Source organism: Odocoileus virginianus, unplaced genomic scaffold (assembly GCF_023699985.2).
Source record: "Odocoileus virginianus isolate 20LAN1187 ecotype Illinois unplaced genomic scaffold, Ovbor_1.2 Unplaced_Contig_3, whole genome shotgun sequence".
Lineage (NCBI taxonomy): Eukaryota > Metazoa > Chordata > Mammalia > Artiodactyla > Cervidae > Odocoileus > Odocoileus virginianus.
This window is the reverse complement of record NW_027224320.1, coordinates 2,350,959-2,378,674: the sequence shown is the minus strand read 5'-3', so window position 1 is coordinate 2,378,674 and position 27,716 is coordinate 2,350,959. Positions and strand designations below refer to the sequence as shown.

The following is a 27,716-nucleotide window of genomic DNA, read 5'->3' as shown; positions in this document are numbered from 1 at the left end:
TCTCTGGGCTACTCTGACCGACAGGCGAGGGCAGCTGTGAGGGGATCGCTCCCTCAAACTGGGCAATGTGCCAAACTTGGATTTGGGACCAGAAGCTTTCCATTTGAGAGACAGTTACTGGCTGGATACTTTGAGACCACTCTGTTGGCCCCATGTTGGGTTTTTCACTGACTCATGGGTAGTGGCCAATGGCCTGGCCCAAACAGTCAGGCAGGGGGCAATGAATACCTGGTCTGCAATGCTGTTCAGTCACTCAGTCATGTCTGAATCTTTGCAACCCCATGGACTGCGGCACACCAGGCTTCCCTGTCCATCACCATCTCTCAGAGTTTACTCAAACCCACGTCCATTGAGTCGGTGATGCCATCCAACCATCTTATCCTCTGTCGTCCCCTTCTCCTCCCTCCTTCAGTCTTTCCCAGCATCAGGGTCTTTTCAAATGAGTCAGCTCTTCGCATCAGGTGGCCAAAGTATTGGAGCTTCAGCTTCAGCATCAGTCCTTCCAGTGAATATTCAGGATTGATTTCCTTTAGGATTGACTGGTTTGATCTCCTTGCTGTCCAAGGGACTCTCAAGAGTCTTCTCCAACACCACAGTTCAAAAGCATCAATTCTTTGGTGCTCAGCTTTCTTTATGGTCCAACTCTCACATCTGTACATGACCACTGGAAAAAACATAGCTTTGACGAGACGGACCTTTGTCAGCAAAGTAATGCCGTCTGCTATAGAGATGGCCATACGGACACCCTGCAGAAATCACTATGAGGACTGGAGACTGTGTGTCCAGTTGCTGAGTCGTGTCTGACTCTCTGTGACCCCATGGACTGCAGCCCACCGGGCTCCTCTGTCCATGGGATTCTCCAGACAAGAAAATACTGGAGTGGGCTGCCATTTCCTTCTCCAGGGGATCTTCGCGACCCAGACATCAAACCTGTGTCTCCTGCACGGGCAGGCAGCTTCTTTACGGCTGGGCCTGGGAAGCCCAGTGAGGGGCGCCTGAAAGTTGTTGCTGCTGTTCAGTCAGGAAGTCCTGTCCGACTCTCCGTGACCCCGCGGACTGCAGCACGCCATGCTTCCCTGTCCTTCGCCACTTCCCAGTTTGCTCAGACTCGTGGACACTGAGTCGACTCAGCCCAGTGGTAGACGCACATGTTCAAGATACTCTAAGAGCCTGGGCACAGGAGAGTGTGCCAGTCTGAACCACCCAATCACACGTCTTCAGACCAAGGCTCACACATCACGGCCACAGTGTCAACAACAGGCAGAGAGACCTGCTTCTTGGAATGCTGCTTAGACGGAGAGTTAGACTGGCATCCGAAACACTGGCTGTCTAACATGGCGTGGGGGAGATAAAGCCGTGAAGTGCCAGCTTTCAAGGTTTCCTGAGTATACACTCAACACCAGAGGGACCAAGGCAGGTCCCTGCTAGACGGACTCCTCGGTTTCTCTAGGTGATCTGGAGCGATGGAGGGGGAGGCAGGGAATGCTGTTACGAATGCACAGTTCTTCCCACGGCGGGAGGACACTGCCATGCTGTTATCTCAATCCTCCTTTTCTGTATCTAATGCCAGGAACAAGGCTGCAACAGTGGCCTGATCCTAAGCAAGAAACTGAGACTTTAAACCCTGGTGGCAGAATTCCAAAGGGCCTGACCAGCTGGGCGATGCCTTCAATGCCTCTGGCAAGACCAAGGTGACAGTGACAGCAGCCGTGTCGTCCGCTGGTCGAGATGACCCCTGCCTCTGTGTCTGCAACCCTGAGGGACGGAGTGGACCAGGGGAGGCGCTTGCTGGACGGGCACTGCTGCCTTTGGTCTAGACCAGCACTGTGGCCAAAGGCGATGTCCACTCCAGAGGTGAAGAATCAGGGTACAAATGGGAAGGGAGTCGCAGCCAAGGGGAGAGGAAGGATGGTTATGCAAGAGGGGAACGCAGTATTACGTCTGCCCAGCACTGTGTGACCATCTCAAGGGGCCTGGACAAAGAGACGATGTCATCTCTCAGCTCCATCACAGCAGACGTCTGAAAGCGGGGAGCCAAGCTCATGCCTACCTCTGGAGCCTGACAAGGAGGAAGGAGGCTGGGGACCCGGCGGACATGTGGTCACACAAGGCGATGCAGTGGGTGAGTTGCTAATGGCAGCTGGGACCCTAGCCTCGGTCTCATTCTGCAGGTGACTCCCACCTACGCCGTGAGTCCAGTAGCCCTGGCGAGGCTCTAACACAGTGACAGCGGTCAGATACGCAGGGACACTGAGCCACAGCTTCTGAGGGACCGAAGACGCCAATGGAAAACGGCTGGCCCGGGAGAGAAACTGGACTTGCCCAATCGCTAGCTAATTTCTCTGCTCAACAGTCCCACACACGTTCATTGTAAGGTGCGAACAGTGGTAGGTTAAGAGGACAAAGAAGTAATACTACCCACGCGTGTGTATGCGAAGTCATGTCCGAGTCTGTGCGACCCCATGGACTGTAGCCCGCCAGGCTCCTCTGTCCATGGGATTCTGGGCAAGAATCCTGGAGCGGGTTGCCATTTCCTTCTCCAGGGGATCAAACCCACACCTCTTACATCTCCTGCATTGGCAGGTAGGTTCTTTACCACTAGCGTCACCTGGGAAGTCACAAAACTATAACAGATGTCCAGTTCCTGGGTGATGTCCAAGGTGACACGCCAGGTGAGGTCCACACTGGGAGAAGGAGAGGTGGGTAGTGGGAAACAGGGCATGAGGAGGAGGAGAGTCAGAAGTGAGCATGTTCCCACTGCCATCCTTCCAACGAGAGGTGAGCGCCAGGCTGGGGACCTCCGACACTCACAAACATCATCCCAAACACTTCACAAAAGGAAGCAGGTTTTCTTTTATCACTTTTTTACTTTATAACCCTTTGGAACTATTTGAATATATATATTTTTGCAATATACATGTGCTACTTTTATAATTAAACAAAAATACAAAAATGATCTTAAAAAAAAAAAGTAAAGAGCTAATCACAGTGTAACATGAAACAGAATATCATCGTTGCGGACAGTTGAGTCCAAAGCTCCAACGTGGTCGCTGTTTCCAGTCTTGGTCGCCATGTCCAGGCTCTGATCCTCCGACTCCTTCCACGGGGCACCAGTGATGGCCTGTAACTGCCCTCAAAGCTCTGTCCGGGGCCCAGGAGAGGCCAGAACGTGAGGAACAACATCAGCAAAATTAATTTACAGGGTCGGAGGCAAGCGGCCACGGCGCCGGTCCCCCACGCGGCCGGCGGGAGCGCAGAGGCGGGCGCGCGGCCGGGGGGCCGGACCAGCGGGGGGACCCGGGCTCTACGCGCTGTCCACGGCGGGCGGTGCTTCACAGGGCAAAGGCGGTGAAGAAGATGTGCATCTTGGCCAGGAAGGTGGTGACGGAGCCCTGCCGCCAGAGCTTCATCTCCACATCCAGCGCGAAGTCGCGTGGCTGGCGCACGGTGCGCTGCAGGAAGACCACGCCCGTGTAGGCGTTGAGGCGGCGCGTGCCGAAGTAGCCCTCCTCGTTGCCCTTGGTGATGGTCAGCGCGATGGTGTCGCCGGCGATGGCGGGCACCGGGCTGATCCGGAAGATGTGCGCGGGCACCAGCAGCCCGGTCTGGAAGTTGAGCCGGTAGTGCGTGATGCGCGCGGGCGCGTTCTGGCACTCCAGGAAGTCGTGGCACAGCGCGCGCTCGCATTTCCTGCAGGGTGCACGCGGGGGCGTCAGTGGAGGGGGGCTTCTGCGCGCCGCTCCCACCCGACGCCCACCCAGCCTCCATCCGCAGCTCCGCCTCGGCAGCCCACAGCAGCCTGAGCCGGGTCACCTGACCTCCCTGGACCTCAGCTTTCCCGTCTGCAGGATGGGTTAATAGCCACGCGGTGTCATTGGCGGAAAGCGGTGGGTTATAAAACAGGCGGCGCGCAGCACAGTGCAGACAGCCTCTGGGAGCAGCTCTCCCTGGTCCTGCGTGCCTTCCTGTCTGACTTCATTCTTACCTCCCTGCCTCTGGTTTTTTCCTTCCTACATTATTTGCACGGATTCCCCGGCCATGGTGTTTCTATTACTCTAATCGTTTTTCAGACTCCCTTTTCTCCCACGATTGACTCTCCTCCTGAGACGTTTTCTCCACTGACTGGGGATGGCCTGCCCTTGTCCCTCTCCGAGTATCAGAGAGCTCTGAGTCACACCTGCTCCACAGGAAGCCAGGGAACCCGGCCACACTACAGGGTCACGACCCAACCCCATGGGGCCCCCAGCTCAATTTCTAAGCTCAGCAATAAGCTGGTCTCTCCCTGGTGCAATGAGACCATGTCTCTTCCATCACTAAACCCCCGTCCTGAGGCTCAGTGCTTCCAGCCTGGGCACCAGTTCTAGGGGATGCTCTGAGCAGAGTTCCCGAACAGGGGGCGAGGGGGGACCACAGCAGGCAGGACCAGGCCACGTCACGCCCTGTGTAAACTCACGACGGGTTTCTGCTCATCACGTGCTCTCACGCTCCCCGGGGTTGGCGCTACCGTCACCCGTGTTGCAGGCGGAGCAGCTGAGGCCCAGAGAAGGGAGGCCACCGGCCACGCAGACACATGCAGCTAAACACCCCAACCACGCCTGCACAGCGCCCTGCCCCAGCACTGTGTTAGCGAGCACGGCACAGGGTCAGCAGGGCAGCCAGGGAGTAAACCACGGGCGCGGACGTGCCAGGAAGGGCCGCCCGAGGCGGGCTGTGCGCACAGATGCACAAGAGGCCGGCAGAGCAGAGAGAGCAAGCTCAGAGCCACCAGGCACGTCTGCGTGGCAGCACCGCGCGGAGGAGAGGCGCTGGATGCTCCAGCAAGCACTTTATGGAAACGTGTTTAGTAAGAAAGCGGAAAGTGACATCGCTTAGTCATGTCCGACTCTTTGCGACCCCGTGGACTGTAACCTATCAGGCTCCTCTGTCCATGGGATTCTCCAGGCAAGAATACTGGAGTGGGTTGCCATTTCCTTCTCCAGGGGATCTTCCCGACCCAGGGATCAAACCTGGGTCTCCTGCATTGCAGGCAGATGCTTTACCATCTGAGCCACCAGGAAAGCCCTGTCTTCTTAATAAGAAGGCAGGGAATATGGCAAAAATGCCAAGAATTGCCACGAGGGAATGTGGTCACCAGCCTGTGAGATGGCCCCCGCGCCCCCTCCCGCAGTGGGTCACCGCCCAGGTGACACCTACCTACCCCCACCCCCAGCGCTGGGCTGTGTGGCCAGTGGCGGAAGTGATGATAGTCGGTTTTAAGAGTAGGCTGGGTCACAAAGGACCAACACTTGCCTTCTCAGTGACCCCGGGCTGGGGCGCCCCGGGCCCAGGTGGTGAGGCCACAAGTGGGCAGCAGAACCCTGAAGCCCCGGCAAGCCTCCAGTGGATGTGGCCCCACGAGGCCCAGAGCAGAGGCACCAGCTCAGCTGCTCCTGGATCACGACCCTCCCAACACCGTGGAGGATAGCTACACGTCATACTTGTTAAGATGCTACGTGTTGGGAAAAACTCGTTACACAGCAGAATATAAACGTGTGTACGTGTTTGAGAGCGAGGTGGAGGTTTTTTAATGTGTGTGAGTTCTTTCTTTCATTCTCTCTGCTCCAGACTTCTGCAAGGCGCTTTTTTCTGCACCACTTACGGTCAGTCAGACCACACGCCAGACAGAGGGGCCCGTGAAGACCAGGAGGCGCCCCGCTCACCTGGCCTCTGCCCCGGGCAGCGCAGGACTGGCGCAGGGGGCGGGGTGGGGGACGACTCACGTTTCAGAGACTCGGACGTAGTTCGGAGGACAGTCGAAGCGCAGGCAGCGGAAGCCGCCCTGGATGTTATGGCAGGTCTCAGCCTCGGAGCAGTTGTGGGTGCCCAGCGCGCACTCGTCCAGGTCTGTGGGGAACAGAGGGCAGTGGGTGGGTTTACGGGGGCCCTGGGGGCCAGTCCTGTGGGCACACAGCTCACACGCCCCCACCTCGTCCACTCTAGACAGCAGTCAGGGCCCGGAGCCTCTGTGGGGTTGGCATCAGGGAGGAAGGCTCGGGGGAGACAGTCTGAACAGAAACAGGTGTCCAGCCTCAAGAGCCTTCACGAGCCAAAGGCACTGCAGTGTCTGAGCTTAGATGCCCCTCTGGGCTCCGCCATCAGGCAGACCCAGACTCGGCTTCCAGCATGAAACCACACTCTAGGCACGTGACGTCGTTATTCCCACCTGGCTGTCTATGGCAGGAGACATCCTCGCCTTTTACAGAATCCAGACTGGTTTTTTTTTTTAAATTAATAATATTAAAATAGCAATAATAGTAAGAACTCTGCAGCCAGGAAGCCCCGGCCAGCCCTGGGGTTCCCCTCTGCAGGCTTCTCCGTGGGTAGGTCTCCCACCTTCAGGACCACTCCCTGGGATCCCTGTCCCGCTCGCAAGGCAGGGCCCAGAGCGGAGTCCAAGCCTCCAAGACTCTCAGCTGGGTCTAGCAACAGAAAGACCGCCACCTTCCTCATCTCAGGCGCGGACCTCGGTGAACATGGCCACCAGCGGCATCAGCTGTTCTGCGCTCACGCGCTGGGTGTCGTGGCTCCGGGCACACGGCAAGCTGTGAAGGGCTTTCTGCACCTGCTCGGGGGCTGCCCGAGGCCCTGCCGGCGCGGACCCCGCACTCACCCTTGCAGGACCTGCCGTTGGCCGTCATGGTGTAGCCGCGCTCCGGGCACGCGCACTGGTAGCTCCCCGGCACGTTGATGCAGCGGAAGGTGCAGAGGATGCCGGCGCCCTGGGCGCACTCGTCAATGTCTGCAGAGAGAGGGTCAGCCCTCAGGAACCCCGGGTCACCCTGTCCCTGCCCGGGCCGGGTAGCCTGGGGGCCCTTCCTGCAGATGAGGACAACGAGGCTGAGAGAAGACAGAGCTGTCGTGGCCACACCGGACCCACACGCCGGGGCCTGCCCCCGGGGCCGCTCCGGGCTTGCTGCGGCCGGCGGGGGGCCCATCAGGGGCCAGACACAGCCTGGACCAGGCCCAGCTGACCCCTGAACGACACGGGTTTGGACTGAGTGCGTCCACTTACACAGGGACCTTTTTCAATAAACATGGTGCGATCCACCCTCGGGCCAGTCACCCATGTGGAACCGCGGATACAGAGGGCGAGCTGTAAAGTTACACGTGACCCCAGGGGAGGGGAGGCCCTGAGCCCTGCAGGGTCCAAGGCCAACTGGGTAACTTAACCCTTCACCCCGCTGAGGTCACGCCCATCGTCTCTGCTTTGCAGGGAAGGCGCCTGAAGTCAGGCTCGGGAAGCACGTGTCCAGGTGCCAGGAAGCCGCAGGGCTGGGGTGGGACCGCCGCTCCGACGCCGAGGCCTCTGTGGCTGGTGTGTCCCCCCGACCCTGCGGGGACTCTCGAGCCTGACACTCAGGGGGAGGTGCCTCCGGAGGGGGGCCCTGGGCGGAGCAGGAGCGATACCTGTGCAGGTGTGCCCGTCCTCGGCCAGCTGGTAGCCCTGCCGGCAGTAGCAGTGGTAGGAGCCGTAGACGTTGGCGCACTCCTGGCTGCAGCGCCGGGCCTCACACTCGTTCACGTCTGCACACAGACCGGCCGGAGGTCACGGGGGCGCCCGCCCGGGCCAGAGACGGGACCGAGGTCTCGCTCACGTGGAGCCTTCTCTGGCAGACCATCAGTTCCAGCCTCCCCCTGGGGCTGATGGGGAACCGGGGTCCAGAAAAAGGCAAGGGGTCGGCCGGGGACATGCAGCGAGGCAGGGGCGGGAATGGTGGAGTCCTGGCCTGCTGCTTGGAGGAGGCAGCCACAGCGGCGCATAGATTCCCCCCGCGGGGAACCAGACACTACTGTGTTGAGGGTCCACAGCAGCCTGAACAGGTGGCTCTGAGAGGTGTCACCTAGGTGCTAATAGGGACCTGCCCTCGACCCCCTTCGTGGGGCTGAGGGAGAGCGAGGGCCGGTCTGCGGGAGACGGGGAGGGAGTGAGTGGGGAGCACTGGCTGGACCCCAAGCTCCTTGCAGGAAGGGACTTGTCTCTCATTCATCCAGCTGAGACCTGCCAAGCTCTGACAAGCACCTGGTCTGTGCCGAGCTTGGAGACACGGCCCCGAACAAGACGGACAAACACCTCCACCCCGTGGAGCTGATGAGGCATAGACAGAGCACAGGCTCTGGGCTGGGGGGGCCCTGCACACGAGCGGGGGCCGCTGGGGTCAGAGCAGGGTGACCCGTGGTGGGGGTGACATTGCATTGCCCTTGAGGCCACCGCCTGACCCGTGATCCTCACAGCCTCTCCGCATACAGTGCTTTCACACGGAATGACGGAAGGCACGAATGCATGCATAAGTGCCTGATCTCCCCTACCAGGCTCCGAGCCCACGCTGGTTCCATCCCCGAGTCTGCCCTGCAGCCCGAGAGAAGTGGGCTGAGGTGGGGAAGGGGGGTGGGTGAAGGCAGAACGGACCGCCACAGGGGTGGGGTCGATGGTCTGCCCCCCACAGCTCTCTGCACCCACCTGGCCAGACGGAGGGGCTCAAAGGGGACGGGAATACCAGGTAATGAACGGCAGTGACAGGGTCTGTTTTGGGAGTCCACCAAGTGCCGTGCGACGGAGCCAGGCCTGGTGACACTCGGCTGCCCCTGGGGCTGGACTTGTCCCAGGGAGGCTGGCTCTTTAGCCAGGCCAGGCAACCGGACAGAGGAGCCTGGCCTTCCTGGGGATCTCAGCAAACTCACCTCTCCAGGAGGGAAGTGAGGAGAACACCTCCGGGGGAGGTGCTGGGAGAGCACCCTCCAGCTAGGAGGGGCTGGAGACCCCGCAACCCCCTCACGCCCTCAACCCCAGCAACGTGTAAAACCCAGCAGGATTTATGCGTGGTAAATATCTGGGTTGCTGGGATGTGGAAAGCCATGACTGGTCCGCCTGGACAGCACGCGGCCGGGTGGCATCACCAGGTGCTGTGTGGCTGCGGGCCTGTCTCCTGTCTCGCTCACTCAGCTCCCTGCCCGGACCCCAGGGCACTGCAGTGGTGACCAGAACCAGAGCCTGACAAGGGGCAGAAGCCAGGCTGCCGGCCCTGCATGCAGGAAAACTCCCACCTCTGGGCTGCAGACAGCACAGCCAGCCAGCCCCCGGCTCTGAGGCGAGGTTCCTGCAGGACGTGGCGGGCAGCTGAGGCAGGTGGGCGGGCGGGCGGGGGGCCCTCGTACCTTCGCAGTGCTTGCCGTCGGCCGCCAGCAGGAAGCCGGAGGCGCAGGAGCAGCGGTAGGATCCCAGCGTGTTCTCGCACGTGTGCTGGCAGAGCCGCGTGGGCGACGTCCAGCACTCGTTCACGTCTGCGGGCGGCAGGTGCGCGGGGCCTCAGAGGGGCAGAGGGGCCAGGACGCCAGCCCCCACCCCCACCCCGGGCAGAGGAGGGACCCAGGGACCCCAAGGAGCGATCGGGAGGGGGGAACAGAGCAGGAAGCAGCAGGGATGCTGTGGGGAGACGGAGGGACACACGGACGGACACAGCCAAAGGGCAAGAAACAAGGGCGACAGGATCCGTGAGGGGAGCCTCAGCTGGGCAGACGCCCGGACAGGGCCGGGCGGGCGGTCAGAGCAAGGCTGGCTGGGGCCTGGGGCAGGCACACACCGGGGGCCGTCCCGGCCACCAGCCCCACCTACCGATGCAGGCACGGCCGAAGGCGTCCCGCTGGAAGCCAGGCTTGCAGTCGCAGCGGTAGGAGCCGGGGAGATTGTGGCACACCTGGCCCTCGCCGCAGCGGTGCACGCCCGTCTCACACTCGTTCACGTCTGCAGGGGAGGCCAGCGGGGCACGCTGAGGCCCGAGCTCCGCCCCCTGCAGGAGCCGCCATGCCCAGGGCCCCAGGAGGGCGGACGCTGGGGGGGGGGGTGGGCCTCACCCACACACTCGGTCCTGTCCTGGCTGGCGTGGTAGCCGCGCCCACAGATCACCGGTTCCGCTGGGGTGGGGGGCGGATGCTGGGGGGGGGGGGAGGACGGACGCTGGGGGGTAGGGGGGCGGACGCTGGGGGGGGGGAGGGCGGGCCTCACCCACACACTTGGTCCCGTCCTGGCTGGCGTGGTAGCCGCGCCCACAGATCACCGGGTTCCGCTGGCACGTGTAGGAGCCCACCGTGTTGATGCAGCTGAAGCCGGGCCGACACGGCTCGGAGAGAGACGTGCACTCGTTGATGTCTGCGGACGGGGTGTGGGTGACGGGGAGCCGGGTGCAGCCCCTCCCGGAGCCCCAGGCCAGCCCAGGTTAGGGCTGGAAGGTCAGATCCCCCAGTGCCTGTCCCAGGACCCAAGACTTTCCCTCCCAGAAGCCGGGTGCTGTTGACCAGGTCAAAACAGATGTGATACACCTTCATCCAGCCCAGTCCCACAGATGGGGGAAATTGAGGCCAGGAGAGAAGCAACTCGGCCATGGTCAGACACTCGGGGTTATAGGAGCTTCCGTCTGCAGAGGCCTCTGGGGCCCAGGCACTGACATTCACAGGGGGGCACGGAGGCTGGGGGAGGGAAGGGCCACGCAGGCCTCCCTGATCCCTAAAGCCCTCAGACCCCATCCCTCCAACCACCCCTCCCGAAGACCATTCCCACCCCCGTCCCCAGCCGGCAGACACAGCCCGGCAGGCCCCCCGCTCACCAACGCAGTTGCCCTCGGGGTCCTGCAGGAAGCCCTCCAGGCAGCGCTGCCGAGCCTGGCAGTAGAAGGAGCCCTTGGTGTTGTGGCACACGGCGCCGGCTTGGCAGCTGTGCGTGCCCAGCTCACACTCGTCCACGTCTGCCAGAGAGACCAGGCCGCAGGTCAGGGGCTGGCGGGCACGCGCCCGCACATCCCCGCCACGACCCTGACGTTACAAAGGCCTCCGGCATCGCGGGGGGCTGCTGTGACCCGCACATCGGTGATGATGACGTCATCCCTCTCACTGCCGGGCACTCCGAGACGTACTCGGGAACCCAGGGCGGGGGCCAAGATAAGCCCCTCCCATCGGGGGAAACAGGCACGGGCACAGTTCGGCGCTGCTCCGGGCTGCCAGGCTTGGGGCTTCCAAGCATGGAGCTGCCAGACCTGCGTGTCTCCACTGTCCCCGCTTGCCGTGCAGCCCCAGCAGGTCACAGCCGCCCCCCCCCCGCCACTGCCCAGCACCCACAGTTTACAAAGCGCCGGCCTGTGCCCCCCCACCCCGGCCCCCGCCCCAGCCGCAGCAGGCACGTCGGGCTCTTTCCCCAGATGAGGAAGAAGAGGTCAGAGCAGAAAGGCGACAGGCAGGGCTCGTGGCACGGCCGAGACTCCGTCGGCCTCCTGATGGCAGACCCACCTCGTGCGTCTGTCTGTCTGTTGTCCATCCATCCACCCCCTCTGGTTTCCACAGAAGCCCAGTCTCTAGGGGTCCCATGCTGGGTTCGAGGACCCCCTCCAAGGACCCCCGGAAGCCTGAGGACATAGCCTCTGCCCAGCCGCTCGGGTCTAAGGAGGCGGACCTGGGAGCAGAGGCCCGGGGTGCCGGGGATCCAGGGAGGCAGGACCGCTCCCCAGGGCTCAGGGTTCTCTATAGGGGGCTCGCCATTGGTCTGCGTGTGCCCTGGGTATGCGTGGGTGTGCACAGGTGTGCAACAAGGGGTCTGGGCTCCTGTCCTCTCAGCTCATTCCACCCCTGGTCTGAGCCCAGCTCAGGGCCTGGCACAGAGTGTGTTCAGCCGCTTCCCTGAGCTCACGCCTGACCTGAGTGGCATCCCATCGGAATTTTCTGGATTTCCAACAGCAGAGGACTGCTCTGGGTGTCACCTCCAGGGTGACATCCTTCTGGATGTTTTCAGTTAAAAGTAAACTGCCACCCATCATGTGTGAAATAGACTCCCAAGTCCTTGCCTACCTGGGCCTGCCAACCTGGCACCCTTCTGCCACAGGCAGTATGCCCTCAGCCAAGACTTCCCCTCTGCTCCTTGTACCAAGACCCCTCCTCCCCTCTCCCCTAAAGGCTGGCCCCTGTGTTCCTGGCACCCTTCCCAGGGGCTCTGCATTCTGTAGGTCCCCTATAGTAGGGGCCTAGATATCACCCCGACAGGGGGCAGGCCTCTTTGGACCCCCACCCAAAGCAAAACCCAGCCTTAGCCCTACCATCCCGGTGTGCCTGTGAGCCCCCGCCTCCCTCGTCAAGAGACCAGGCACGGAAACTCATCCCCACGGCACCCCACCACCCAGAACCCTGCCGGGCCCATAAGCGAAGCTGGGGGAGCAGCTGTTGAAATGGCTCAGTGGAACTTCTCTCTCTTCTGAGATTAGAATCTTCTGGTTAAAAAGGACAGAAATGACCCTTCTGTGGGAACGGAGGCATGGAGGAGAGTAACGTGACCCAGACCCATTTACCTCGCCCCTTCCCCCCCGGCCACCAGTTTGGAGGCCACCTCTGCCCCCAAACACCATCATCTGTGGGGTCTCTTAACTGGCCAGAAACCCTGGAGCTTGGACCTTTCCACGGGGAGCAAGCTCTGGGCGGCCCAGGGGGCGGGGCGGAGCAGGGTAAGGGGGCGTGGCTTAACAGGGCGAGGGCCAGGGTAAGGGGCGGTGCTTAACAGGGTGATGGGTGGGAGGGGCGGGGCCAGGGTAGGGGCGGAGCCTAACAGGGCGCGGGGTGGGCGGGGCGGGACAGGCGAGGGGCGGGGCCTGCAGCCAGCCTTCCTCACCTGTGCACTCGCCATCCTGGAGCCTGTAGCCCGGCTCGCAGGTCAGCGCCTTGTAGCAGTGAAAGGAGCCCACCGTGTTCACGCAGTGCTCGCGGCGGCTGCACGTGTGCAGGTCTGTCACGCACTCGTTGATGTCTGCGAGGACAGGCCGTCAGGGGCTGCGGGGTGGTCCTGGGGACGGCGCCAGCCGACCAGCCCCGCCCTCCAGAGAGCAGCAGGCTCTGGGCCACCACCCATTCAACAAAGATTTATGGAGCACGTGCCTGGGGCCAGCAGCACTGTGCTTGGCCCCAGGGTACCTGGTGAACAAGACAGACAGGAACCCTGCCATGGGGGACACTCAGAGGAGGAAGCCCAACAGATACACGTAAGAGAGAGGGTGGTCCGGAGTCTTACAGAAGAAACAGTAGGGTGGAGGAGCCCAGGATTGTGCGGATGGGGCACGAAGGGTCATCAGGGCAGAGGGCACTTGAGCCCTCATCTGAGGAGATGCCAGGACAAGCCAAACACACATCCCAGGCAGAGGGGGCAGGTTCAGGGTAGGGTCCCGATGGTGCAGTGTGGGGAGAGGAGAGGATCAGGAGACGCGGGGGGGGACGCGGGAGCCATCACGGGTTCCAGCAGAGGAGGGGAGCGGACTGACTTGTTTGTAACAGGGGCCCCTGGCTGAGTGAACACTCCAGGGATGAGGGGCTTGTAGAATAGGAGGTGAAGGGGCTGAGGCTGCCATCCGCGGAGGTGAGGACACGCAGTCAGGTTCCAAAAACTGTGTGAAGGTCAAATGGACAGATCTATGATGGATGAGATGATGGAGAGAGGAAAAAAGAAGCCAAGTCTTGCCAAAGCTTCCTGGCCAAGCAGCTGGGCAGGTGAGGATGGGGCCCGTTGAGGAGAGCAGGCTCACGGGGGAAGGCTAGGAACCCTGGAGGTGACACTGAGTTCGAGGGTCAAGGGCCAGTCGGAGTCCTGCCTGGCAGTTCACAGAAGGGGTCTTAGTGAAGCCAAGAACTTGGGAGTGGTGGGTGCTGAGGTGACCTGAGGGACAGGACAGGCACAGAAGAGGCCAAGGACCGACTCCTGGGGTGAGCAGGTGGTGGGGAGATGCCAGGAACGGACAGAGAAGCAGCCCGGCGGAGGGCAGAGGGGACCCAGAGCGGTGATCAACGCAGACGTCCCGCAGGCGGGTCCTAAGTACGCGTGGAGGGCACCGCGTGCCCACCCCACCCGGCCACGGAGGAGCAGTAGACCTTGCTGATTGATTTATTCCCCGGACACACCCCAGCGAGCACCTCTTCTGTGCTAAGCCCAGGTGGCCTAGCCGTGTGGGGGCCACAGCCTCGGCCCCCAAGCTGGCAGGGGAGAGAGGACAGGCGGGTGGAGACACCAGGGCGGGAGGCGGCACGGTCTCGGGAGCACCACCCGCTCGGGGGCGGGAATGTCAGGTTCGCTCTGGGGGACACTGAGGTCAGAGCTGATCCCACAAGCAGGACGGGGGCAAGGTGGAGAGGAGGGGTACTGGGCTGTGGGGCAAGTGTGTGTCAGTCACTCCGCCATGTCTGACTCTGAGACCCCAAGGGCTGCAGCCCGCCAGGCTCCTCTGTCCACGGGGTTCTCCAGGCAAGAACACTGGAGTGGGCAGCCTTTCCCTTCTCCAGGGGATCTTCCCAACCCAGGGATCGAACCCAGGTCTCCCACATTGCAGGTGGATTCTTTATTTTCTGAGCCACTGGAAAAGAAATGCTCGCAAACTCCCAGGTGAGCCAACTGGTGTATAAGCCGAGCCAAGCCTGGTTGGGTGGGGATGAGGGAGAAGAAAAAGGGGGTCTGGACCCAAAGTTTCCAAGAAAGGCTTGGCTTGGCGAGATAAGAGACTTCTGATTTACAGGCTGCATTGACACTTTCTCAGGACCCCAGAAACGTCATGGGTCAGGAGGCCCCCCAGTCCCCACCCTGCTCCGGAGCCTGGGAGGAAGCATGTTGAGGGATGACAGCAGACACCACTGACTGCACGGCTCACTAGGGATCTGGAGATTGAGAGCAGGGGCCCCCAACCCCACCGGTCTGCGGGCTGTTGGAAACCAGGCTGTACAGAAGGTGCACCGTGGGCAAGCAGGCACCACTCCGTTCCCCATTGGGCACCGTTCCCCATCACTCGAGTTACTGCCTGAGCCATCCCCCTCCTCCCCATGGAAAACCTGTCCCTGGTGCCAAAATGGGAGCAGACCGCTGGCTTAGAGGAAAGCCCTTCTGTGACCCTGAACATTCCTTCCCAGCTAAGGAACTAGGTCTCACAGAGAGGATGGGACTGGACCAAAGTCTTGCAGCCTGCACGTGGCAACAGCAAGAACAGTGCCCAGAGTGCCCAGCCCTTTCCTCACCCCACAGAGTGGGCCACAGAGCCGGGGCTCCCATCTTCCCAAAGCCCAGCCCACCTGGAACATTCTTCCCCAAGGGCCCACGACAGTCCTCAAAGGACAGGGCCCAACAGGCCAACAGAAAAGCACAGCGGGTTCCCCCACAGAGGTCACCAGCCTGTCAGAAGTCCTCTGGACTTGGCACCACTCAGTCCTGTCCCACTTTGGTTTACATACCTCCAGTGACGGGGAGCTCACTACCTATGCAGGCTGCCTCAGTATAACACATTTGTTGAGTCATTACTATGACATCAAACCCTAGCAAACTCTTTACATGGACTCATCTAACCAGCACAATGACCCTTGGAAGTGTATGCTATTTCTCTTTTCACAGTGAAGAAACTTGAGTCTCAGAGAGATTAAATGACTGGTCTTGGGTCCTACAAATAGAAAGTGACAGAGCCAGGGCTTGAACTCAGGCAGTCTGGCCACAGAGTCTACACTCTTCACCTGGGCACCCATCTCCCATCTCACCAGCCGAGGTTAACAGAACACGCCTGGAGCTTACAAATGCACCACAGAAAACACGCTTGTGGACAGACAAGTGATGCAAAGGATGAGTGTTCACAGACGAGATGAACACGTGCGTGGAACAAGGATGAAAAGGAGACTGGGGTCCAGGCAGGATGACAAGGAGGGGAAGACTGAGTGAACGACCATAAACCTTGCTGAATGGAGGCACCTCTGCTCTTAACCCCAAAACCCATTTTCCAGACACCCGGCAACCCCTTTGAGGACAAAGTCGTCTCTCCAGGCCGCCAGGAAAACCTGCACACCGCATCCTGGGAGGGTGCTCGCAGGCCCCGTGGACCATCCTCCCAGACACACACAAGCAGGCTCCACAGGGCTCATGTTGTGCCCGCGGCCGGGGGCAAACATGTCTGCAGTGGCCACGCAGCTGCCCAGCGGCAGCGGGTGAGACAGCGGACATGCCCAGGCTGGGCATGGTCCCCAAGCACAGAGACGACGGGGGCTGGGGGGGCTGGGCGCAAGCCGTTCCCACCTCCACGTGCTTCCTGCAGCTGCTCTTCCGCCCTGCATGCCCTTCTCATCTCCCGCGTCCCTGCCGTCCCTGGCGACCCGTGCCCATGCCGCCTTCTCCAGGGAGGGTGTCCACACACTGCCGGCTGGAACGGCCTCCCCCTCAGCCTGTGCCCCTGCCACAGCATCTCCCAGTCTGCCCCATGCCCCACTACCCTGGGTCCCTCTCTGGTCAGGTCCATGATGTTTCCTGCGAGAAAACCTCAGATCCTCCCCTCCACCAGCCATGGGAGACCAGCTGCCCAGACAGGAGGGCTCCACGGCTCAGGGTCACATAGCAAATGAACACTCAGCTGGGGTATCCAGATCCGGACCATCCGGACCCAGCTCCATCCATGTTCCTCGGAAGGGACTTTGGCCGCATCGGAGTGCAATCTCAGAAGCTGAGGTCACATGCTCACTGTGCCCTGCGTTCTGGCTATGTCACGCACATGTCACATAATCGCCAAAGACGGAGCAGTGCCCCTTCTCACAGATGATGAGACAGAGGCTCGAGAGGAAGCTCGAGACCCCAGAGATCCCAGGCGGTCCTGCTCTGAACCCCAGCCTCCCTGCCCCAGACCCCACACATCCCGTCCTGCTGCCCACGCGTCTCAATGCCCTCTCTTCAGGGAGCCGCCCGGTCACACCCCGGCTCCAGTTCTGACTCAGGCCCATCCCTGGGGAGAGCAGCTTCCCAGGGGGTCAGTGGAGAAGCAGGACAGGACACGGAGCGTGGGGGTCGTGCTGAGAGCTCACATGCAAAGGTCAGGCCCTTTAGCATGTGGCTGCGGGCGTGGCGCGCGCGGCGTGGAGCAGAGCGGGGGCCGTGGCGGCGGGCGGGGCTCCGGCTTACCCACGCACTTCCTGTGTGCGTTGAGGATAAAGCCCTCGGCACAGAGCACTGTGTGGTTGACACAGTAGAAGGATCCCAGGGTGTTCACACAGAACTGTCTCCGGTTACAATCGTGAGCGCCCAGCAGGCACTCGTCTTGGTCTAGTGATAAGTCGCGGGAGGAGAAACAGAAGGGCCGTTAGAGAAGTGTGGCCTCCGGTGACAGATGGGGCCCGGGGCCTCTCAGCCCATCCGTCAGCGGTGCCTCTGGGCTTTGGGCCCAAGTCTGAGTTTGTGTGGTCGAAGGATGAGGGAGCAGGAGCCCTGGTGAGGACAGGTGGCCAGCTGAAGCTCAGAGACGGCAGACAGCCTGTCTGAGGTCACACAGTGGGCGGGACCAGAGGCTGTCCCCCACCCATGCTCCGGAGACACTCCACCTCCACGGGCGGCCAGGGCAGTCACAGATGCGGGGGCTGCAAACTTGAGGCTCAGGGGGCCAGGCTGGGGGCACCCATGGGAGCAGGGGCCGAGGGGGCTCTGTGGGCACGGCAGGGCACTGCCTGCTCTGTCCAAAGGGGAATCGGGGCCGCGGGCTCTGACGATGTGAAGACGGATATTACACAGACCCGCGGAAAACCTGAAATTGGACACTTAAAAACAATTCTCGAGCTGTCACTGTTGGTCACTTGGTGGATGATTTTAAACTGGGTGGAACCCAGCAGGACTCCCCTCCAGGGCAGGGTGCACCCACGGAACATCCTCTGCATGCACCCCCTGACCTGGACACCACAGCCTTCACCGCTGGGGGCCCTGCAGAGAGAAGCGGGGGCCTGGAGGGGCAGGGACACGGGCCCAGGAGACACAGGTCCCGGGAGATGGGGAGCAGAGCCAGCTCGGCCCCCACCATCTGAGAGAAAGGCTTGCCAGGCACCGCCATCTGTGCATCCTGGGCAAGTCTCCTGCCCCTTCTGGGCATGTAGATGGTTTCCGCCCACACCGAACGGTCTCGGGCAAGTGGCTGGAGGCAGGTTTTGGCTGTTGACAGGGATGGGGGTCTTTCCCAGACAGACATAACCCCCCAGGACCCCCGCCAGCGTCTCCTGAACGTGAACTAGAGCATCTGCGACACCATCGGCTCGCACTGTGCCCACGCCGCCTCCAGACACGGAGGAGCTCCAGGGGGTGCTCACTGTGGGAACCATGCCGTGATGACCCCATCTCACAGAGGGAGGGCCCAGCCCACAGGGCAGACCCCTCGCCTCGGGAACAGACCCCGACTGAGCAGGTTCACAGGTGAGAAAGGGACGCGCTTTCAGACCCTTTCCAGCCCCATGTGAAGGCAGCGTCACCGACACCCACACGCCTCTGTGACTTCTGAGAGCAGGCCCCACAGCTGCGGCTGCCCCCGCCCCGGCCTTGCTCCCCACAGCAGCCAGCAGGAGGCACTGCCCGCTTTCCTGGCTTCACCCATGACTGGAAAAGGGGCTGTGAGCAAGAGGAGACGTGTTAGTCACTCAGTCGTGTCCAACTCTTTGCGACCCCATGGACTGTAGCCCGCCAGGCTCCTCTGTCCATGGGGATTCTCCAGGCAAGAATACTGGAGTGGGTTGCCATGCCCTCCTCCAGGGGATCTTCCCAACCCAGGAATCAAACCCAGGTCTCCTGCATTGCAGGCAGATTCTTTACCGTCTGAGCCACTAGCAGGGCTAACAGAAAGGTCCCACCGAGATACAGACTCGGATTGCTGGATTCAGAGTCCGGAGTGCTCACCATTACAGGGGCAAGGCGGTCACAAGCCAAGACAGGCCACTCATGCGGGGTGGCCCTCAAGGACACAGCCAGTCAGAGGGGGGTCCAGGGGGCCTCGGGCCCCTCCCCAGACCTACTGGGTCGGATCTCTGGGGCCAGGTGGCATTCTCGGGATCAGTGTGGTCCCAGGCCCCCAGGGGACCTGCTGCTCGCTTAAGTTTGAGAAGGCGCGCTCCAGTGAGCAGGGGGGCTGCAGTCACCCCGCGTGCCCACTGGGGCTGCACGCACAGCCGGCACGCGGGGTGGCAGCGCCTTCAGCCGCTCCCCGTGCCACCGGCGGTCACGGCAGCCGCGCCTGCTCCCCGCTCTCGGCACGGCAGGGCTCGGCCCTGGACCACCTCCCCCGGCCAGGGCCGCTCAGGTGTGCGGGTGCGCGGCGGGGACTCACCTTCGCAGGACACTCCGTCCGCCATGATGGCGTAGCCGGGCAGGCAGGAGCACATGGCAGCGTCCCCGACCACCCTGCAGAGCTGCTGGCAGGGCCCGTTGTCTGCCAGGAGAGGGACCGTGTTAGTCGCTCAGGTGTGTCTGACGCTTCGCAACCGCATGGACTGCAGCCCCGCCAGGCTCCTCTGTCCATGGGATTCTACAGGCAAGAATACTGGAGTGGGTGGCCATGCCCTCCTCCAGGGGATCTTCCCGACCCAGGGATTGAGCCTGGGTCTCCTGCGCTGCAGGCAGATGCCTTACTGTCTGCCAGGAAACCACACGGAAGTCAGAGACCACTCAGCTCATCACCCCCGGCTCCAGCCTACACGTGGAGAGGCCAGGAGCCAGGGAACCCCACTCCTGACCCTTTCCACGAGGTCTCCCCTCCCTGCTCACACCCTGCTATGCGGGGGAGAAGGAGACGGGAGCGGGGAGGGAGGAGGGGAGGATGCAGAGAGCTTCCCACGCGTCGCTGAATGCAGGCCGCAGGGTGCCCGGGCAAGTGGGGATTCTATGCTCTTGGTTTTACAGAAACTGAGGCTGAAGGCAGCTGACAGGCCGTCTGGAGGCCACGTGTGCTCATCCCAGGCCGTGTCCCCCACCTCACCTCTCAGAGCACAGACAGTGAGGTCAGCCAACGCCCCCCGCTCCGCCCCCCCGCCCCCCCCACCAGCAGAAGCAGCCCTGAGCAGGGCCACCTTGCTCACGCCCAGCCCCGGAGGGCTCCCCGCCCGCGGCCGGGTTTACCTTCGCAGGTGTTGGGCTGTGGCACGGGCAGCGCGATGGTGTTGGGGGCCACCTGGGGGGACTCGGGCCTCTGTGCAGACTCCTCGGCGGCCTCCGGCTTGGGGGCGCCGCCATCTGTCACGGGCAGAGAAGACACGCGAGGGGGTCTCGTGTCTGCAGTCAACCTCAGGCCCTTACAGAGGTCATTGGGGCATTCGAGTGGGGGTGGGGTCGTTTCACACACACACCCCGCCCATCCCAAGGCAGAGGAAACGGAAGCTCAGAGAGGAACACATCTCAGGCAAAGAAGATCCATCTCACAGCTGATCAGAGTCGGGGGCAGGGAGGGGAAAGGGTCTCCAGACTCAGATGACTCTACCCTGGAAGCTGGCAGGGAGAAAGTCCTCCTGGACCGGGTGCTGGGACCTGACCTCTGCGGGCCCAGTGCTGGGGACACAGTTTGGGGACATGTGGGCCTCCTCTGTGGCTGGGGTCCTGGCCCTGAGCTTGAATCCAGAGCGGGGTGCTAGGGCTCCCCTGTAGATGGAGCTCCAGGAAGGAGCCGTCTGCCTGGGCTCACAAACCAATTGCTCGGGAGCCCTGGCAACTGTGGGTTCCCACCTGTGCCTGGCGGGAGGGGCGGGACTACAACCCCCATCCCAGGAACCCCACGCCCTGCCGGCAGGGCCGGCCCGCCCCCACCACCCAGGCCCTCACCTGGGCGGCAGGTGCGGCCATCATCCTGCAGCAAGAAGCCAGGGAAGCAGGCGCAGCGGTAGGAGCCCACGGTATTGATGCACAGGTGTTGGCACAGCTCCCCGGGGAGCAGCAGGCACTCGTCCTGGTCGTCGCCCGGTAGGCTGTTGGGCAGCTCAGTCTCTGCGCCCAGCGACAGGGCCTCCCGGCTTGCCAACTCTGCCTCTGAAACTGGGGCGGGGGGTCCATGCTCCTAGTGAGAGCCAGGCTGGCCCCAGCGAGAGACAGAGACCACACCACAGGCCCTCAGGAAATCTGATCAGGTCCTCCCCAGAACCTTCCATGTGCTCAGCTAGACAGCATGATGTAGGATGGAGGGGTGGATGGACGGATGGATGGATGGATGGGTGGTGGATGGATGGGTGGTGGATGGATGGATGGATGGATGGATGGGTGGTGGATGGATGGAGGGGTGGGTGGATGGAGGGGTGCGTTGGTGGGTGCATCGATGGATGGAAGGGTGGGTGGATGGATGAATGGGGGGATGGATGGATGGATGGAGGGGTGGGTAGATGGATGAATGGATGGACGGGTGGGTGGATGGAGGGTTGGGTGGATGGATGAATGGAGGGGTAGGTAGATGGGTGGGTGGATGGGTAAGTGGATGAGCAGGTAGATGAACAGTTTGATGGAGAGGTGAGTGTTTGGCTTGGTAGATGGATGGAGGGGTGGGTGGATGAAAGGATGAGGGAATGAGTGGTAGAAAGATGGACCACAGCATTGGCGGGGGCTAGGTGAAACGGATGGGTGGATGGGGAGGAAGATGTATGGACGTGTAGGTGAAAAAGCAAATTGGAGGGTGGGTGGATAGAGAGGGGAGGGAGATGGATGATACGCAGCTGTGCAGAATGGATGGCTAAATAGATAAGTGAGTGAGACCACCATCTTGAAAATAATAGGAGTCTATCATGGGAAGCCACAGAAGAACTCTGTCCAGGGCAGACCTTGGGAAGGTGACCAAGGTCCCCACAGAAGGCCAGAGGGCACCAGCCTTGTCGAGAAGCCCCAGCAGCTCTCGCCCATCACCCACCGGCCCACATGCCTGGCTTGGGGAGCAGCACCCACCTCTCCGTGGTATGGCCTCAGGCTCTGGAGGCCGGCGGACCTCGGGCACAATGAGGGGGTCTTCACCCTCACAGCAGGAAAGCATGACGTGGTTGCAGGGGTAGCCGAGGTTGGGGTTGGACTCGCACGACTGGCCCTCAGCCCGCACGCGGAGCCCCAGGCCGCAACAGTCACAGCATTGCTGGAGAGAAACGTGTGGTCAGTGCCCAGCCTACAGGCCTTCCCCATGGCCTGAGAGCCCATGGGACTCACTCCGGGCCCCCATGCTCAGAGGAGGGGCTGATAAATGGGAGCGAATTCCCCCTCCTCCTGTTTCTTCTGCTCAGGACGTGTTCTCCAGGAACAGAAGTGCCATCTGTCCCCAGGTCAGCTAATGCAAGTGCTTTGTGATAATTCATAAATGACTTCTTATGAAAAGAACTACAAGTTAACCCCTGGTCACACCCATTAACTGCCTCTATATTTACCAGCAGACTCCAATTCTATTCTGGCTACCTAAAAGACAGCACTTCCCATGGTCCCTTGAAGTTAGAGACAGGAGTCTCTGGGTGAAGTTTTCAGGAGAGCTCTTAACTGGGGTTAACTCAACTTGAAAAGACATCTTTTTGCATTCCTACTTCCTCCTTTCTGGAACAGATGTGATGGCTGGAGCTCTAGCAGCTATCTTGTGTTGTGAGGTGACCTTAAAGATGGAAACTACAAGCTAAAAAGGATCAAGCAGAAATACAGAAGCTTGGGTGCTCAAAGATATTTCTAGATTCACTGTGCCAGACTGCCTGCCTCCAAAACCAAAGCCTTTAATTTGTTTAAATTACTGTGGCAGACTGATCACAGTAACAGCCCCAGTTGTTCACTCTTCACTGTGTCCTCTGTCTTTGCAATGTTATAGCGCAGATTCTCCTGCTGAAAGAGGGTTCATTTCCCAGTCTCTTGCTTGTGCCTCATGACTTGCTTCAGTCAACAAGAGGAGACAGAAGTGATGGAGTGCCCTTCTGAGCCCTGGCCGCAAAAGGCCTTGCACACCTGTATTCCCTGTGTTGGAGACCTGCCCAGCCACTACCTGAACAAGCCCAAGGTAGCCTGCTGGATGCTGGGACCACATGGAGCAGAGAAACACTGTCCCAGCGACAGCCATCCTAGATCCAGCCAGCGGAGCCATTGGCTGATAGCAGCCACAAACAGACCAAAAAAGAACAGAAAGCCCTGTGAGCGCAGGGAAAGTTTGTGTTGTCCATTTCTGTGCTGTTAACGTGTGACACAGGGCCCAACACACTGGAGTTCCGTCAATATTCCCGAATGAATGGGTCCATCGGTAACTGGCGATGTTTCCTATGTAGGTGCAGGGCGCCCCCCACCCCGCCCCCAGGAGTGGGCCCCACGGCCTGCCCACTCCCTCCGCCCTCGAGGACCTGCGGGCTCAGGCCGCGAGCCCCGGGGCAGCTTGCCTTGTACAAGGAGACGCCGCAGGTGTCGTTGTCCTCATCCCCGCAGGCCTCGCCCTCCTTGGCGCCCAACACGCCGGCCATGCAGCTCTTCTCCTTCAAGTAGGACACGCAGCAGTGCTTCTGGGCCGTCCTGCAACAGAGCCGCGCCTCAGCCCCACCGCGCACCCCGCCCTCCAGGGACCCCGCCTTCCCACCGGAGGACGCTCGGCTCAGGAAAGGGAAGCCCCGCCGAGGTGCCCTGCGGGTGCCAGGACAACAGCCGCACGGCACATCTCCGCCTAGCTACACGAGCTCTGTTCTCAGCTTGACCAGGCTGACTCAGACCTAGGCCCCCCGGGGCTCCGGGCTTGGTGTCCCTGACCAGGGGCGGGGGTCAGGGTCCCTGGTCCTGCCTCCAGTAACTGTAAGGCTGAGAGAGCCGACGGACCAGCACCCAAGACAGGGGGGATGAAAAAGCAGGCTTCAGCCTCGCTTGAGGAAGGCCATATCCCAGCAAGGGCCGTCCGGTGACAGAAACGGCTGCCTATGAAGCAGTGAGGTCCCCATCACAGGAGGAATGCAAGCAAGCACTAGACCGCTAGGTTCAAGACTCGTGAATACTGAACGCCCTAACTCCTAGGCAGCCCGAAAGCAGAGGGACAAGGCTAGAATCTGAATGTTTCTAACAGAGGGCTTTCCAGGTGGCTCAGTGGTTAAAGAACCCGCCTGCCAGTGCAAGAGAGGGAAGAGACTCGGGTTCAGCCCCTGGGTCGGGGAGATCCCCTGGAGGAGGGCACGGCAACCCCCTCCAGTATTCTCGCCTGGAGAATCCCACGGATAGAGAAGCATGGTGGCTACTGCAGTCCATGGGGTCACACACAGTGGGACACGACTCAGCGACTTAGCGCCCAGCAGAGGCATGGTGGGTGGACAGCAGGAAAGTGTGTGTTCGTCAGATGAACAGGCAGATTCTCTGCCATCTGAGCCACCGGGACAAGGAAACACGGCATCTAATCCAGGCCAACCTCCAACGAGCTGTGTGGCTCGGGGTGATTCATATGCCCTCTCTGAACCTTATGTAGAAAGAGGAGCAGGCTGGATGAGACGGCGCGTCCCAGGAATAAAGAGGGGGTGAATGTCTGAGAGGACGTGCCCTGGGCCTGGCACAGGGAGGGCGTGGGTTAAAAGGCTTCCTTTGCCGAGAACAACCACCAGAAGAAGCGATCAAGGCTCAAGGCTGAGCAGGGCCCAGGAGCAGGACCTGGTGAGAAGCAGCCGGCTGTTCCCGGGTAACGGCGGGCCCGTCAGCTGCCAGTCTGCACGGAGGGCTGGCTCTCGGGGCGTCTGGAGCTCCCCACACCTGGAGAGCGGCCGGGCAGCCACCTCTAGGCGCCTGCGGGCAGCTGATGTGGGTCCAGGGGCCCCCGGGGCAGTGCGGGGTCCGGGGCTGAGGACACGGGGCCGCGGAGCCGGCTCCTGTCTTACCTGCACACGTCACCCTCAGCGCCGCTCTCGGGGATGTCCAGGCACTCGTCGTTGTCAATGGCCCACTGCTGCCCGGCCGCGCAGCACGTCTCGATCAGGTCCTTCGTGGACACTGTGGGCGGCAACGCGGGCAGAGTCAGCACCCGGAGGGGCCCGCCATGCCCAGGCCTGCAGGCCCGGCAGGCACGGGAGGCTCTCGGCGCCTGACCAGATCCCTGTCCGTCGCTGGGCTGGGGCCTCGCCCGCCGGCTGCCCACACGGGCCGCCGCCCGCCCGCAGCTGTCAAGCTGCCTGGGCGGGTAAGTCCAGCTGAGGTGAGCCGACCACCAGCTAGGCGGGGTCCACGGACCCACTCCATCCCCAAAGGGACAGCCCGGTGGAACCAGGAGTATCATCAGCTCCTTCCCTGGGCCCGGCCCTGGGCAGTTTCTCCAAACGAACCACAATGCACCCAAGAACCTCCAACCCAGACTGTACCAACCCAGACTGTGCCTCTGAGGGGCCAGATAAGACGCCAACACATTAGAAGGGGCAGCAGCACCATGGAGGAGCGTTCTTGGGGAGGACGCGTGTGACTGGGGAGGGCGGGAGGGGCTGGGGCTTGGGAGGAGGTCTTAAAGGCACAGACCACAGGTTACAACATAGATACCTTTTCCTTCCTCAGAAGCAACATTCCGTGAATAACCGAGAACTCTGTGGACAGATACAACAGACTGTTGACAGGTTAGGAGGTGTTTTGGGAGCGTCTACGCTGACAGAGAGTTGCTACTGAGAAATACAGTAACCTCCTAGAAATAAACATGAAAAAATCAACCCCCAAAGTAGAGTATCTGTGAAACCAGAAAAATGGGAAACAGTGATGAATGCCAGGCACGGCAGGAGCCCTGGTGCCCTGGGGGCAGGAGAGGTGACCGCAGCAGCCAGTCCAGACGGAGACCCGGCCCCTGGGACACAGCGAGACGCGTCGGCGTCCCGGGCCCAGCGGCCCTGCTCCCCGTGTCTACGGCAGGACGGTCATCATCGCCCAGACCCGCATTCCACAGCAGGAGGACGCTCCCTGCAGTGAGGCTTAGGGAAGCGGTGGGAGGCAGCCTGCGTGCTCGTCACTGTAGGAGTCTGAAGAGAACATGCGGACGCCCTCCACGGAGGACCCCACGGCTGTCAGAAACAGCAGACGGGATGTTTCCAGGACACGGCGCACCTGGACACGTATACACACGGAAACGGGGGGCGGCGTGGAACAGGGCGCTGAGCGGGAACAGGAGCTGGAACGACCGCGTGAAAATCACCAATGCACCCTGTGCGCGAACACACAAACGCAAAACCAAACCCAGACAGGCTGAAGAGAACTGCTGCCCAGGGTGACGGAGGGAGAGCTGGCCACGGGGAAAGGGGACCAGTTCAGCTCAGGCGCATCCGAGTCTGCGACCCCATGGACCGCAGCACGCCAGGCCTCCCTGTCCATCACCAACTCCCGCAGCTCGCTCAAACTCATGTCCATCGAGTCGGTGATAAACGGGAATAAATAAATAAGTAAATAAAACAAGAGAGAGTCTTGGTAAGATGATACGGAACCAGGAAATGAGGAACGTAATTAATGCAGCCTCCCAGGTCTGAAAACAAATGACATCCGAAGGTAAAGCCCAACTTGGACGCCTACGTATGTGCTGAGGAGCAGCATGGCTTCAGAGTCACTCTGTACCTGGGTCCACACCTCGGGGCCGCGTGTACAGTCACCTCTCCTCCCTGAGACTCAGCGTCCTGCTCTGCTATGGGGACCCACAGCGGCACAGCCGCCAAAGCCCACGAGAACCTCTAAATGTCCTTGAGCGGCTCACATAACGCAGCAGGGCAGAGGAAGACAGGCAGCAAGGCATGTCAGCAGCCTGCAAGGTTCCGGGGACAGACAGCTCACTCAGAGCCATCTGCGTCACTGGCTTAGCGTGCATTTCAAGTCGCTGAGCTGTTCGGAGTTTCTATTTCCCTTCTGAAAGCAGGGGGAATAAGCTTCAACACCAACCTGAAGGCTGTTCTGAGGCACCAGGAGGAATGCAAAACATTCTTGAAAATCAGTGTCTACCAAAACAAGTAACAAACATCACATCCAGTGGTGAAATGTTCGACAGGTGCCCCACTGCAGGCAGAAATACGACAGAAGTATCTGCTGATACTCCTGTTTCACACTGAGAGATGCTAGCAGACACAACAAAGCAAGAAAATAAAAAAGAGGCAGCAGAAACATTAGAAAAGACATGACTGCCATTCTCTGCAGATGTTATGGTTTCACTTCTCTAGAAAATCCAAAGGAATCAATGAACACAGTACTAACACGAATACTAATTATTATTATTATTTGGTAGGAAAAAATCAACACATACAAATTAGTGGCTTTACCATACACCAGCAACAATTAAACAGAAAACGTAAAAGAAAAAAAGTCCCACACTAAAAAGAAAGGAACCTGGAAATAAATCTATGGTAAACACACTAAATCCATGTGAAGAAAAAAAATCTCCTAATAGGTAAGAGCCAACTCATTGGAGAAGACCCTGATGGAAGGCCAAAGGAGAAGGGGATGAGACGGCTGGATAGCATCACCAACTCAATGGACACGAATCTGAGAAAATTCCAGGAGAAAGCGGAGGAAGAGGGGCCTGGCATGCTACAGTCCTGGGGTCGCAGAGTCGGGCACGACTCAGCGACTGGACGACCACCATAGCTATAACCATCTACTGTGTTAGAACATACACTAGGTATTTAGAGGAGAAGACTAAATATCATAAAGATGTCCATTTTCCTTTACTTCATCTACCACCTCAGTGGAATCCCAGACTTCCAAAATAGTTCGTCATGAAATTTACCAAGTTGATTCTAAAATTCATCCCAAAGAGGACAGGTCTTAAGAACACCCAAGAAAATTCATGAAAAGAAATAAAGAGGAGCATACCTTAAAGGTTTAATAATTAAAAAGACAATGAGATGCATGCAGCAGAATAAAATTCAGAAACAGAACTACGTGTATATGGGAATTTAGTATACGAAAAGGTGGCATTCACACCCAGTGCGGAAAGGAT

The 27,716-nt window shown here is 60.4% G+C and overlaps 1 protein-coding gene across 3 annotated transcripts in view; it reads right to left on the bottom strand.

The window, feature by feature from the left end:
- Positions 1-2,847: 2,847 nt before the first annotated feature.
- The window catches only part of FBLN2 (fibulin 2), a 69,479-nt gene continuing 44,610 nt past the window's right edge, over positions 2,848-27,716 (bottom strand). For 2 of the 3 annotated variants that reach the window (XM_070463550.1, XM_070463551.1), the window contains exons 3-18: positions 24,643-24,754; positions 23,179-23,308; positions 21,734-21,914; positions 20,630-20,839; positions 19,934-20,047; positions 19,146-19,247; positions 16,970-17,110; positions 12,680-12,814; positions 10,638-10,775; positions 10,040-10,183; positions 9,650-9,778; positions 9,193-9,318; positions 7,447-7,563; positions 6,650-6,778; positions 5,760-5,883; positions 2,848-3,690 (exon numbers count right to left, since the gene is read on the bottom strand). In XM_070463550.1, the coding sequence (XP_070319651.1) occupies positions 3,333-3,690; positions 5,760-5,883; positions 6,650-6,778; positions 7,447-7,563; positions 9,193-9,318; positions 9,650-9,778; positions 10,040-10,183; positions 10,638-10,775; positions 12,680-12,814; positions 16,970-17,110; positions 19,146-19,247; positions 19,934-20,047; positions 20,630-20,839; positions 21,734-21,914; positions 23,179-23,308; positions 24,643-24,754 (2,390 nt within the window). In that variant the 3' untranslated portion in view covers positions 2,848-3,332. The remainder of the gene's footprint in view (positions 3,691-5,759; positions 5,884-6,649; positions 6,779-7,446; positions 7,564-9,192; positions 9,319-9,649; positions 9,779-10,039; positions 10,184-10,637; positions 10,776-12,679; positions 12,815-16,969; positions 17,111-19,145; positions 19,248-19,933; positions 20,048-20,629; positions 20,840-21,733; positions 21,915-23,178; positions 23,309-24,642; positions 24,755-27,716) is intronic. The other variant, XM_070463552.1, reaches the window with a different exon arrangement.